General features: G+C 50.4%; 3 protein-coding genes across 3 annotated transcripts; 1 reads left to right on the forward strand and 2 right to left on the reverse strand.

The window, feature by feature from the left end:
* Positions 1 to 2021: 2021 nt before the first annotated feature.
* Positions 2022 to 3430, reverse strand: BO87DRAFT_358799 (putative integral membrane protein (Pth11); the record flags this gene model as incomplete). The annotated part of the gene is made up of 6 exons (XM_025621487.1): positions 2022 to 2355; positions 2414 to 2509; positions 2574 to 2953; positions 3007 to 3074; positions 3125 to 3181; positions 3235 to 3430. 6 exons carry the CDS (start codon positions 3428 to 3430, stop codon positions 2022 to 2024), a joined length of 1131 nt encoding a protein of 376 aa, XP_025479631.1.
* A 1076-nt stretch (positions 3431 to 4506) lies between these two features.
* On the forward strand, positions 4507 to 6097 carry BO87DRAFT_334505 (O-methyltransferase). The gene is made up of 5 exons (XM_025620447.1): positions 4507 to 4733; positions 4820 to 4946; positions 5036 to 5159; positions 5235 to 5686; positions 5757 to 6097. Exons 1-5 carry the CDS (start codon positions 4539 to 4541, stop codon positions 6065 to 6067), a joined length of 1209 nt encoding a protein of 402 aa, XP_025479632.1. The 5' UTR covers positions 4507 to 4538; the 3' UTR covers positions 6068 to 6097.
* Positions 6098 to 6592: 495 nt separating this feature from the next.
* On the reverse strand, positions 6593 to 7976 carry BO87DRAFT_308700 (cation-transporting ATPase 4; the record flags this gene model as incomplete). Its single annotated transcript, XM_025619441.1, has 5 exons — positions 6593 to 6969; positions 7103 to 7167; positions 7222 to 7604; positions 7668 to 7775; positions 7878 to 7976. The coding sequence occupies 5 exons, from the start codon at positions 7974 to 7976 to the stop codon at positions 6593 to 6595; spliced, it is 1032 nt and encodes a 343-aa protein (XP_025479633.1).
* Between the last annotated feature and the right edge of the window lie 5080 nt (positions 7977 to 13056).

Here is a 13056-nt window from a genome sequence, read left to right on the forward strand (position 1 = left end):
TGGTGGCTGGCACACCCCGCCGTGGAGGAAATGGTTGTTACCGGTGAATGTTGATGGTTAGTTTATCATCTCTCTTCAGTCAGTCATGATGTCTGCACACCTCGCTGTGGATAGTTGCAGTCTTGATCTTCAGGATATGGTTCTGGCCTGGTTCTGAATAAACAGCATTATGAACGGATAAGTAAGTAGGTCTACAGTAGGGGGAGGAATTGAATGAGGTGGCCTCAGGCCACGTGGCCACCGCCCTTCCTGTTCTCACACACCGACCCAGCCCGTGAAGTATCACACAATGTTATACATCCTATGGATATGTCAGGAAAACTCTAAATGCCCTTGAGATGTTTACTTCTTCTTGGGATGTCTGTTGTGATCTTCCTCGGACAACCAGTGGCAGGAACTGACATATGTTGATGAATCGACGCTTACCTACACCAGCACCATTTGACCTTAGGATCGGCCTCGCTACGCCGAAACTAAGGGCCAACATTGAATTCATAGGGTATTACTACCATTTCCATTAAACACATTATTTGAGTTATTGTTGAGTGGTGGTGCTAGCTCTGAAAAACATACATAGCTTCTCTATCCTTCATAATACTTCCAATCAACAGTAGGGCCGTTAACAGACGTTCGGCATCGAATGAATGGATGTCAACCACGCCAATCAGTCAAGGTCCAATGGATCGGTCCTTTACACACCCTGCCTGGTCATCAATGTTCTCTCTGCACTCATCTCCCCAGGATCCATATTCTATTGCAGCCATGCATTAACTACTAGAAAGAAAGAAGTCACCTACTCAAATCACAACAACCTGCGGGGAAGAGCTGCATATTACTTGTGGGCTTAGAATTGCTGTGCACATGAAAGGAAGCGATCGGAGCCAACAAGGGATATAGTACACTCATCACCGCGAAATCTACGCACAAGAGACAACTAGGTATCTGGCCCGTTCAGCGCACTTTAGTTGACACCTACTGACAACACCCGTGACTGGTTTTTGTTGCTTGAGATGTTCATCGGATCGAACTCTCTAAGTCAATATTCCCTTCTTTACTTACTGACACAAAGCTCCAAAGGTAAGCTACGCCTCGGGGCTGCTGTCAGGTTGGTCAGATCCGATTAGCGGTCAGATCTACGGTAGCAGGGTGACCTGTTGGAGGTTGGAGGATCGGCAGTCAGATACATTTACTGACGTCGCAGAACCCTGATCGGCGTTGAGATTTGACATTTTGAGTTGGGCACAGTCGATGACTCGTACACAAGTTGTAAATTACAGTCCTTCACGAAAAACCAATGCCTTTGAATAGTCTTCACTGCTGTTTCATATTGTAAGATATGAGGTATGATTTGCTTGTCGCTAATGGAGAGATGGCTCTCTTGGGTACTAGGAGCTTCCAGATGTTTGCTTGTGACTCTCTCTGGAATTATAAGTATATTTTACCATTTGTATTACTCAAGGCGATCACACACGACACAGTGGACTAATGTTTATTGTCCTAGAATCTGGTGCCAAAGCCACTCAACATACTAATGCGCAGGACTTACCATGATCTTGCGTCGTGACCTGCAATTCTTGAATAAATACTTAAATCCTATGATTGCCCATCAACTACCTTTTAAGAAAACTTATAAAACCCGGCTTTTCCTTTACCTCTTACCATCGTTTCTTGGCCTGCTGATATTTTTGTCGGCTTTGACAGTCGTGTGCTTTACCATTTACTGAATACAAATTGTAGCAGTTGCAATTGTTTCCATCAATTGAGTGCCACCGACTGCTATCCTTTACAACTAAATAAATAATATCAACGTTTGATTATTAGTGTATGTAGTAGTGAGCCGGGTCTGGCCCTTCAGATTAATTTAGTGGATAGCAGATACAGCCAGCCGCCCCTATGATGAGATCCCCATTCAAGCATGTCTGCCCAAGACAGGTCTCTGTGATTCGGATCCCATTATTGACGCCTTCTCCTCGAAAATGGTTGAGCACTTTTCAAGACGAAAAGCCATTTTAATTGATCATTTATTCCGACCGCCGCTTGCAGGTCACCGAATACTCGGTCGCCATCATGATAGCCGGCTCGGAATTGCCATTTTCTTGCTTAGGCTCCTCGTGCAGGCTCTCAACATCCTGGGTAGTCTCACCCGCGTTGGTTCCTTTGATCGTACTGAGGTAGTCCCAGTTGCGAATGACCTTCTTGCGCGCCGCACCGAAAGTATCCTTGGCATCGGCAGGGCGGATGGGCCTGACTCCACTGCTGGCGTGGCTGCCAAAAACAGTGGGGAAGAACCGGATGAGTAGAGGCCGCATCACCGGCAGGCACGAACAGATGATACCCACGTTGATCTCCACCATTCTGTGTTTACGTGTCAGTTGAGTGCCCAAATGAGGGTCGAAAAGGCACGAATACTTACGCCCACTTGGCTAAAGTCACCTTGTACCAGGTAAGATCCATACTAGAGACAAAGGGCATCATGGTCACAATCCGGATGATTGCAATCACACACGCGCTGTTTACGAAATCACCATATTAGCTTAACTAGGGAGAGTGATGACCATACGTGAGACACTTACAAGGATCCCATCATCAGCACTATCATCAATAGCACCCGCTGCTTGAGAGTAGTCTGAAGAGACCAGCAGAGTCGAATGGGTAGTGCCAAGGTGATAAGATCGGAGAACAGGTTGAAAGCCGCATTGGCATAGACAAAGGAGAGTTGGTCAACACATTTGGCTGTCGGCATCAAGGTCACATCCCAACTAGCCTGCACCGGTATACAGCCAAGGGTAAAGACCAGCAAACTGATGATATTGTACAAGGCAACGAAGACCATGATGCCGTATGTCATCTGCCGGAACCGCTTTTCGGGGCTCAACCGCAGGTAGAACAACAAGATGGACGTTTTGACCAGCCAGATTCCGACAACGAAGATGTCCTCGGCCGCAAGATCATACTGCAATTATTAGTTGCGGCCCGCTATGTGTGGGGCACACCTGTGAAACGTACCTGCTTGAAAGGCTTGATCTCACTGAGGTATAAATCCCAAATGTGGACCCCATATCCGTTTCTGATATCTGCCCATATTAGTAATGCCTTTACCGTACATCTTAGTCTTGATACGTACTGAGCATGCACAAGATGGCAAACAACCACGCACAAACTTGCGCCCAGATACAGAACCCTGCGAGCCCATCAGTAGGGTGTCCTCATGATATGTTCGGGATGGGCACTCACAATCATCAACTCCGATGGTCTTCTGGAGCTTACCACGGGTGTACAAGCGGAGGATCAAGACCGCCGTGCCTGTGAGGCAGAGGGCGATATTGATAGAATAGATCTGATAGTTCTGGTTCGGTGGGTTCACAAAGTTGGGCGTCACGCCATCGGGGGGCGTAGAGGCGGGGATCTGGTTGAGGTCGACCGACGGCATGATGGGAGAGGCTTGTCTTTGCGCGTCCGTGAGAGAGCAGGTCCTGGTCAGAAGCGAAGATTGCAAAAGACGCTGGCCGTCACCTCGCTACTTATCCTTCTTGTTCATGGTGCCCTCCAACTTTCCCTGGCTCGGGCGCGGAGGAATGGACTCGTTCGTATGCAGGCCGGAGCGACTACCGAGAAACCATTCTCACCTGCATCGTATAGTTTGCGATATCCGGGGAACAGAAAATTGCCCTCACTATCCCATTGAGGAGACGCCACTGGCCATCAAACTTCCTAGTCTGGCTGGAAAGGATATGGGAGAAAGCTTCCTGTGTACCAGGATCGTGTGACGACAAGGCTAGTCTGGGATACATTGATCTGATTATCCCTGTCAGGGGCATTGTCAGAGATCCCGGATGCGGCATCAGTTGCATCTGTCAGATGCAGGGGTTGATGGAAATCTGGGCGGAACATGACAGGTTCGAAGACCCTTGGGGGTGACCCCAGAACCTGCGGGAAGACATCACAAAGCCAGGCTGACTGGTTCGACGGTCATACATAATTTGGTGGAGCCGGACAAGGAGGGGAAAATAAGCTGCGGTGGAAATAGTGAGGGGGTGAACGGATGATCGGCGGAGGAAATGAGTGGATTTTGGTTATAGTCTAGTCAAGCTGCTATCCGGGATGACGGGGGGAACAGTGGTCGAGCTGAAATGTGAGGCGAGCACAGGCCCTGGCCTGATCCATCCACAGCAAAGTACGGATCCGTCCACCGACCATGATCCTTCGCCTCTATCTTGAATCCGGATTTTGTTGTACCTATTGGAGGGTCACCTCGTATTCCTGTCGGCTGTTTCCCCGACTTGGCTGAGGAAGCTGGACGTATCGGCTTGTGGCGCACCGGCGCTGCCTGGACGCCGTCTGGCGCTATCGCTGCAGGTCGCGTTGCCTATCCACTCGCTTCCCGCCAATCAACCTGGCAAGATCCCAATGTTCCCCCTGATGCTAGAGCCAAGTGTGACAGGTATAATAGGTAGGTCGCCCTGGTCATTCCCAACGGAGTGGTTCCATACTTACTACCAGGGACCCCGGTCACATACCCTTGTCTATACTTCTTACCAATGGCGCAGTCTGATCCCAATCTTGAACAGATTCAGCAGTGTCTGGCCGAGGTCACGGCCGCGGCCGACCAGTATCGCAGTCAAGCGACCACACCGAGTAGTCAGGATGCTCGCTACCAGTTGATGGCTCGGGCCACTCGCTTGGTCAATGCCATTCGGGGTCCGGCCGACCTCGTCTTTGCTAATTTTGAACATGTATGCTCCAAGTTAACCCCAGCCATCATCGGACACAATGGAATATACCGTGTTAGCTAACGATGCGCCATGGCACGCTATGCTAGATGGTTCGAATAGGCGCAATCCGGACACTGTTGGAAGCCGGGGTGTTGGATGCCATCCCGACCGGGGGACAGAGCATCTCGGCCTCGGAAATCGCCTCCACAACCGGGGTCGACAAAGAACTTATCGGTAGGCCATCCCTGGGTTCCTGGATGCGCCCGGTCGGCGCTGCCGGGGGGGTTCCCTGTCGTTGCCGAACGGAACTGACCTGATTCCAGTGCGCCATATGCGCGCCCTGACTCCATTGGGACCGTTTCGCGAGACGGGGGAGGAATCGTATGCCCACACCGCCGAGTCGGAGATCCTACTGGCACCCCAGATGCGGGCGGTTTTCAGTCTAATGTAAGTGCGGTGGCTTCTCCTTCTTCTGGGTCTTAACACATGTCCGATGGCTAACCAATGCCACCTGCTGGCCAGGGTCGATGAGTACTCTCCCGCGATGTTGCGGGGCCATGAATATTTCGTGCAGCAGGGCTGGCAGCATCGCATCGAACTGCGCCGCAACCCCTTCACTTTCGTGCATGGCTGCGATGGACAGACCATGTTTGAGTACATTTCGCAGAGCCCCGCCCGCGCAACCCGGCTCAATGATGCCATGGTAGCGGAGGATTCCCTCCTGGCGGAGATTGGTCTATATCCCTTCAAATCTACGCTGGAGCCACTTGCACAGCCGGACACCGCCACCATCGTGGATGTCGGCGGGGGTCGCGGACATATTTTGCGTCAACTCAAAGAGAGCTTGGCAGGAGTCCCCGGGCGGTATATCCTGCAGGATCGCGAGAGTGTCATCACTGATAATGGTCCGGAGATGGAGGCCCACGGAATCGAGCCGATGGCGCATGATTTCTTCAACCCCCAACCTGTGCAGGGTAAGCAGTCCCCACCATTTCCTCTGCCCCATCCATCAGTCTAACTTAGCACATTGATCGTATGTATCAGGCGCCCTCGTGTACTTCGTGCGTCGCGTGCTGCATGACTGGCCCGATGAGGAGGTTCGTCAGGTCCTCGCACAGCTGGCGGTCGCGATGGATCGGGAGCGGTCGCGAATTCTCATCACGGAGACGATCATCCCTGAAGTGGGCGCGACCGCAACTAACGCGTATATGGACTTGACCATGATGACGTTTGGTGGGAGAGAGCGAACGGTGAAGGATTTTGCGCACCTCTTCGATCTAGCGGGGCTGCAACTGGCCAACGTATACAAGGCACCCGGAGTGCCCATGGTGGTGGTGGAGGCTCGCCTGAAGTGAACTGTAGTGTGGGGAAACAGCCGCTCGGAGGTGCATTCATCTTGTGTTTCCCTGACGTGAAGATTTTCGTTTCTATCAGTCTCACTGCATAGCTGGTAGCTAGAAGGCAATTACAACACACCTCCTTTCCCATTCCCCACTAGGTTAGCCTGCAATGCACATGAAGATTCAGATTGGATGGTTTGGGGTAGAGGAGATAGCAGTAGATTAGATTGTGTTGCTTAGACGAATAGCTGGCAAGAGGAAGCTTGACGGGGGTTGAAGACAGTCCTTACTTATTACTATAGGAAGAAGACTACTAGTACTACTTACCACTGGAGAAAGCAAACAGGGTCAGATGCCCATCGAGCCTATGCAAACAAGGCCAACCGGTCAGCCGTCAGCCTCCAGCTTTGTCTCTCTCTCTCTCTCCATGTTCCCTCGCTTCCCTTTTCTCTCTACGCTCGACAGCCGCTCAGATAATGATTTCCACAAGATGATTTTAGTGACATTATATACAGTATAAAGGGCAAATTTCGTCCCGTTCTAACCCACATGTTCTTCTGTGACATGGAATGACCTCTTAATCCGAACGGACCGACCCTTTTTCAACTCGGCCGCCAAGGTTGGCGTGAGGGGACTATTTAAACTTGCCCGGAAAGCTGAAACCACCGTGGTGGTTATGTTCCGCGTCGCATCAGGCTGGGGCGATTGCCACACGGCGGCATCTTCAGGGTCAGGCCGGGTCCGCGTATACTCCGTGAAGCTGGTCAATGGCATGCTTCCGCGGCTTTTCTTGCCCTTGCGGTCAGGTGGGTCACCGAGGACTGCACGAAAGAGAGGACGGAGAGTGACCAGACTACCCGCTGTGATTCCCAAGCCAACCTCGATAAAGGACCAGATGTCGATGGAAAAGGTCGAATCTGTCACACATGTAGGTTGAGAAGGGTTAGCCGTCTTGGCCATGTTTGACTTGAAAGGAGCAACAACAAACAAAACATGGACTATCGCAGTAGGTATAATGAATTAAAGGGGGTCATGAAGCATGGCACCTACACAAAAAATCGATATCCTTGTAGAAATGCAGGCAAGGAATCCGAAGAATAACAGCTGTACTCGCCCTGGGCACGCCACATGTTAGCTGCTGTAGCAACAGCATCGGTGGATTTACGTACACACAACCTAGACTCAGGGTCGCGCCCAGCGCGATCTTTGTCTTGAGAGTGGTTTGCAGCTGGCGAACGAGATCAATGGGCAGAAGTCCCAGCGCAAAGTCACAGACTGCGCAGATTCCACTGTATACGTACGCCACCCTAATCAGCGTATCGGTGCTCATGCAATTGCCCGGTCCTGTCCGCTCCCAAAATTTTGAGACAGGATGGCACTGAAAAAGCATAAAGAACCAGAACACCAAGCTGACACAAATCGATGCTCCCATAACTATCCACAGGGTTATGCGCTGATACGTGTGAACCGACAGTCGGAGGAGCGCCAGCGCAATGGATACTTTAGCGATGCCGGACGCCCAGATATAGATGCACTGGCCCAGCCACCACCACTAGACAGCCCATTCAGTATCTCAACAGTATGTTTGGGTGAATAATGATTCTATATCACGTACCAGCATGGCATGGTGAAATTCATCGAAGCTGTGGAAATTACTCAAATGCCGGCCAACGCCGTCCTTCGCACCAGCGATTGCGCACGCGGTAAGCACTATATCAAGAAGCTGGAAACATGTTAGCGATTCATCATCCAAAGAGCCTTGGCTTAGATACCAAACCGTTGTGATTGGATCGGGGGAAACGGAAATCTTGAGGGGCTTTCTCACCATTGCAAGAACCATCAATATATCGTCCCATCCAAATGCTTTGAGCATCCGCCATCGCACGAAGCATCGAAAGGATACTGTCACAAGCGATATAGCCATGACCACTACAGACACAGCCACAAGAACCTCACTACGTCCTTCCAGTGGCATATTCGCGGGTGGTGGCCGGTCAGATGACACCGGACAGAAGGAGAACTGATTGTCGACTAATGTCCAAGTATCCAGCACCACCCGTCATCTTATAGGAACGATCCAGATGTCGGGGGGCTTCTCTTTCAGGGCAAAAGCTATGGTGGGCACCCGGTTCATTCGTAGCGGCGCAGATCAGAGTTTATCACGTAGGCCACTTAGGCCACTATGGGGGTACCTGGGCGTGAGGCCGTGATGATGACGACGAATCACACATGAGCGATACAGATAGCATGGTGCAGAATCAACCTCTTGGACCCTGGGCTATAAATTATGATAGCTCGGAGTGGTTCCGCGCTGAAACGGCGGCGGTAGAGGACTGCACGATACGATCGGGACGATCCACCAGTCTGAAACTAGATCAAAGCAATGAAGGTGCAGGGAAGGGAACCGCCCCGTGTTTCGTGCCTTCACTCAGATGTGACTAACATCTTACCAACACCAAACCCACAACCGCTTCTCTCTCCGGATAAGCTACTCCAACATCTGCATTGTTTCTTTATGGAAGTCATATTGCCAATCCATCCATACCTAAAATTTCGATTAGCCAGATCCATGTACACCGGTAGCGTCCATGGCCATGTTACAGACTCGGCCTACAGATTCTCCATCATGTCCTTATGTGTGAATGAAGAATGCGTCACAGCTTCGCAGTGACTCAATACTCGTCATAAAATTGTGGTCAGGTAGAGAGTTGTATAATGATGCCTAGTCGCAGTACCTTGACACAATTCACATTTTACGCGGCCCGTCAAGGGACTGCGCTGTTTCTTGTAAGCTTTCCGTGAGATAGAAATAGAACCAAGCTGCCTGACGGAGCCATCAAACCAAGGTTTAGGGTCATGCAGGGCAGCCCTGTCTTAAAAGCTTCGGGTCGAGTTATCTTTGTGGTGACAGCTGGATGAGGTATCCGGAGCCCACACAGGAACCGTTGGAGACAAGCGGACGATTTCATTGGAGTTTGAGAAGGGCAATAAGGTTTATGGCCCACCTATACCGAACAACGATGGGACTCCAAAAGCCAAGTGGTCTAGAACGGATGTCGGCCGATAGAGGGACCCAAGCCATACAGGAGATTGTTAAGACATTGAGTCCAAAATCCAAAAACTCGTTGTGGCTGATTTGTTTTTGTCCTCATGGTCAAGGAATTTGTCATAGGAGACCAGTCCTCCAGCATCGTGTCTCACTAATGTCTACCCCGAAATTCCGTCACATAGTAATGTCCGTCCGAGGCACAGGCGCAATACCAACGTGTTTGAATTCTCTCCAGGCTAAATCCCACGTACCATAGTTCAACTTTACCATAGCAGGGCCAATCCCATGAATGCCTGGGGCGCAAAAGAGGGCAGATCTCCGTGTTCTTCTCCAGGTGTCCCATCTGAGACGATCCTCGCGGTCGTTGCACTCGATGTGGCCTGGACTGATTTCCAATTCCTAACTTGGTAATATGTTGCGCCGGTCCACCAGGCTATGCACCAGTGGGATAAGTCTCCCTCCCCATCACCTCCCCGGCAATGATGGAGCGGCCTTACGTGCCGAAACCTTGGAAGACGCTCAAGGCTAGGTTGGATGCTTGGACGCTTTTTATTTTGGCAGGGACTCAAACCGGAAGGTACGTCCACACCATATAGCCTTTTGACTAGGAACCCAGAAAGGAAGTATAGACGGATGGAGGAACTTGGGGAGAAAGGGAGAGAGAGAGCAGAGGAAGGTAGGCAGAAGAACTGCGTACCGCCTACCGCAAGTGTTACTCACGTATACTCACAGGCAGCGGCAGAAACTCGCGGTTACCGCCTTTCTAATTCGCCCACTTCCTCCATTCAGTCCGGTTATATCACTGTTTCATACATGCATGTGTGTGGGCTTCAGACATAAACTAGCTTTCATACATAATTCGGACTATTCTATCATGGTGATGAAGATTTGTACTACCCATCCCATCTTAGCTGACCTATTCTCTATATCACTCAGGGCCTCTATGTATCTGATATGCTCACTATCCACCGCCTGGTTCGGTTCCAAACCACTACTAACCGCCTACTTGGGACTACATGCTATGATAAAGTTACTACTGATTCAGTCGCCGAGTTGTTCTGAACACTGCCAATAACTGGCCATTTAGTAAACCTGTTTCCCCTTGTTCTATTGCAATAACTGTTGAAAAGGCTACTCTTACCATCAGCCAGTAGATACCCTTTTTTTGTGCAGCAAGTCATGGTGATATCCCTTCCTCAAGAACATGAGAACCCCGGCTAGCACAGCTCTCGCCGAGACCGAAGATCATGGTTTCCTTTTGGGTTGTCGCTAATCGGTGTGCCCCAACGATCACTGGCTAATCACGATTGGATGCCAGATGCTCCATGGCTCCCTGGCCAACTTTTTGAAATATGAATTTAAACCTGAGGCGGTTGCATCCAGAATCAGCAGTGAAGTTTGTGTAGCAAGACACGCACGATACACTGATCCACAGTTCAAGCAGTTTGCTGACTGCCGCTTATGGCTGCCGACAAATGCAGTATGCGTAACAGTCCCCAGCACAATCGGATAGCCAGCTGACAGCCATGTACTGGATTGATGAGAGTCTTGTTTTCGCACACCTGCGTCATTTCATGACTAAAATCCCCGCTGAACGTGTTAGATGCTCTAGGCCAGGCAGGGAGTTACGTCCGATGGTCCCAGCAAATATCTGGGGCCTTGGGTGACTAAAGACGGAACTCGACGGTTATATGCCAACTTGATACGGCGTTTTTGCGTCGCCCGAAGAGGATGGTCCCCGAGATTGGCTGGTCGAATGGTCCCAGCAACGAATAATTGTGGGCTTGCCGCCGCGGGAAGCATCCGCAAAGGCTACAAATGACCCACTTGCAATTGTCAGGTTCGAGTGGACAAAGGTGGGCGTCATGGAGCCGACTTGCTCGAAGGCAACGCCCTGAAACACCAGATCTGCCGTCAAGCCGCGATCGGCAGTCTAAATTTTCAGTTCCTTTCTCCTTTGTCATCGCACCTGGTATGTTCCTCTCTTCGGATATCGAGTTTTCCGAAGCCTTGGCCTGGGCGATGTTTGCGCCGAAGCTGAAGAGCTGAACACTTGCCCATGAGAATGTCCCGCCTGGAATATTGCAATACACTCAGCGAAGGTGACGGTGTCGTGTTTCCCCAATGCGATGATTCCGCCCCCGTACGAAGCGCTATCGATGCGACCGGCGTTTCCATTTCTTAAGCAAAACTGCGCGGGACAGAGGACGTCAGCGCTATGGTACACAGTGCCACGTTGGCCAAATACGCAAACACTAGGATGCCAAGCCACGCCTTACGAACTCCTTCTGCTGCTGCCCCTTTAGAAGTGCGGAACATCGGAGAATCGCTTTTTTTCATTATCAGGACGATCATCTTCTCGGGCCCTTTACCGACCCTGATATCATTTCGAAGCTACTTGCAAAAGCCTCCGCGTTCCCCGGGTCATACATGATTTTGTAGCGGATCTTTTCGAAGTCCGCGAGCAGGAGAAAAGCCACCACGGCCAAGAAGATGATGGCTTCCAACCTTCAGCCGAAAGCGGAGGGAGTTTCATGCAGCCAGCGTTACTGAGTATGGAAATGAGCGAGAAGACGCTGGTTGGTCCAAATAATCCATGGAACTGCTTGGTTCTACAGAGGAAAGGGAGACCAGGCTTCCGGACGAAAACTTTGCATTTCTAAGTATGATAGGAGCTTTCGAAACAACTTAGGGAAGTAATCCTGCCGGTAAGTCGACGCCACAAACTGATGACAATCGGTTCTCCTCTCCTCGAAAGTGCCTCTCACTGGTTAGCCTTATTCCTTTGATGTACATCTAGTTCGATGCCACCCTTAGCACGCTACAGCAGCCCACCAGGGCAAGGGCTAGAGTGAAGGACATCCAAGACTAAACCTGGGCGCGTCAAACAACCTTGAACCTCAACAATGGAACATCTTGACCAGCTTCGCGACGAGCCAACGTTGGAGCGAGAGGCCTGCTGTGTCTATCTCAGGATAGCTGACAGACCATTGCAGAGGTCAGAGCGCTACACCAAACACACTTCGTGAGATCTACGACCAATAGAAGCCTTTGACCACTTTGGTTGCTTACAACAATATAACCTCCTTCAGAAAGCATTTGGTCTAGTAGCGAATGTCTTCGCGACCTTTCCCAAATCCACGCTGATTACTGGATACTTGTTGGCTTGAAGCTCTTTCTTCTTTCTTCTCTCTCTTCTTCTACCATTACCTCTCTAGCCTTGGTCATCGGATTCAATTTCTGCCGTGGGCTAGGTATGATAGACTTTGCCTGAACAAGAACTAGTTATTGGGTGCTTTGGCGGGTATCCATGCCTTGTCACAACACGATGATATAATGCCACGAGAACCGTGATTAGTTTATGGGTAATCGTGATCATTGAGCAGCCGGTTTTTGCATGGTTTACTGTTACCTCAGCCAGATTCTCGCCTGCGGCATTGACCGACCCCGTGGCTCGTCCAGGACTAGGATCCATGACTTTTCTCCATTCTGCGCGCAATGACAAGGTGTTAGCGGTGACCTCCACTGATACTGAGACCTCTTTCATCAACAATAATGCAGTACCCCTACATCAAAAAAAGGCTAGACTAGACAATTATAGGAGTCACACCTCTCCACAGGAAATAACCCATCTGCGAAGGCTGCATTATAGGCCTGAATCAATGTGTCCATGTTCACGTTGTCTGGCTGTCTCCTGTCGGTTCCACCAAATACCATGGCGGGAATCTGAGTAACGGACAAGAGGATTATTGCTGCACATATCCGATATCGTTCTCCCGCCACTTTTTGTCTGAATTATAGAGGTGTGAGCATCGACCATGATCTTTTCAGGGTTGTCTTCATCTTGATTGTCGACAGATTCCGTCAAATTCCACCACCGCTCTCAAAGTGCAACCATGGTGGTCTTCCTCATTCTGAGGCTCCGATAACAGCAGTGATCATCCCTCTTCGAATT

The sequence above is a fragment of the Aspergillus neoniger genome, assembly GCF_003184625.1.
Source record: "Aspergillus neoniger CBS 115656 unplaced genomic scaffold BO87scaffold_16, whole genome shotgun sequence".
NCBI classification, from domain to species: Eukaryota; Fungi; Ascomycota; class Eurotiomycetes; order Eurotiales; family Aspergillaceae; genus Aspergillus; species Aspergillus neoniger.

Coding starts and splice junctions, on each gene's coding strand:
- BO87DRAFT_334505 (XM_025620447.1), top strand. CDS start 4,539: ATGGCGCAGTCTGATCCCAATCTTGAACAGATTCAGCAGTGTCTGGCC. Junction 4,734..4,819: donor TCTTTGCTAATTTTGAACAT/GTATGCTCCAAG, acceptor ACGCTATGCTAG/ATGGTTCGAATAGGCGCAAT. Junction 5,687..5,756: donor CAACCCCCAACCTGTGCAGG/GTAAGCAGTCCC, acceptor CGTATGTATCAG/GCGCCCTCGTGTACTTCGTG.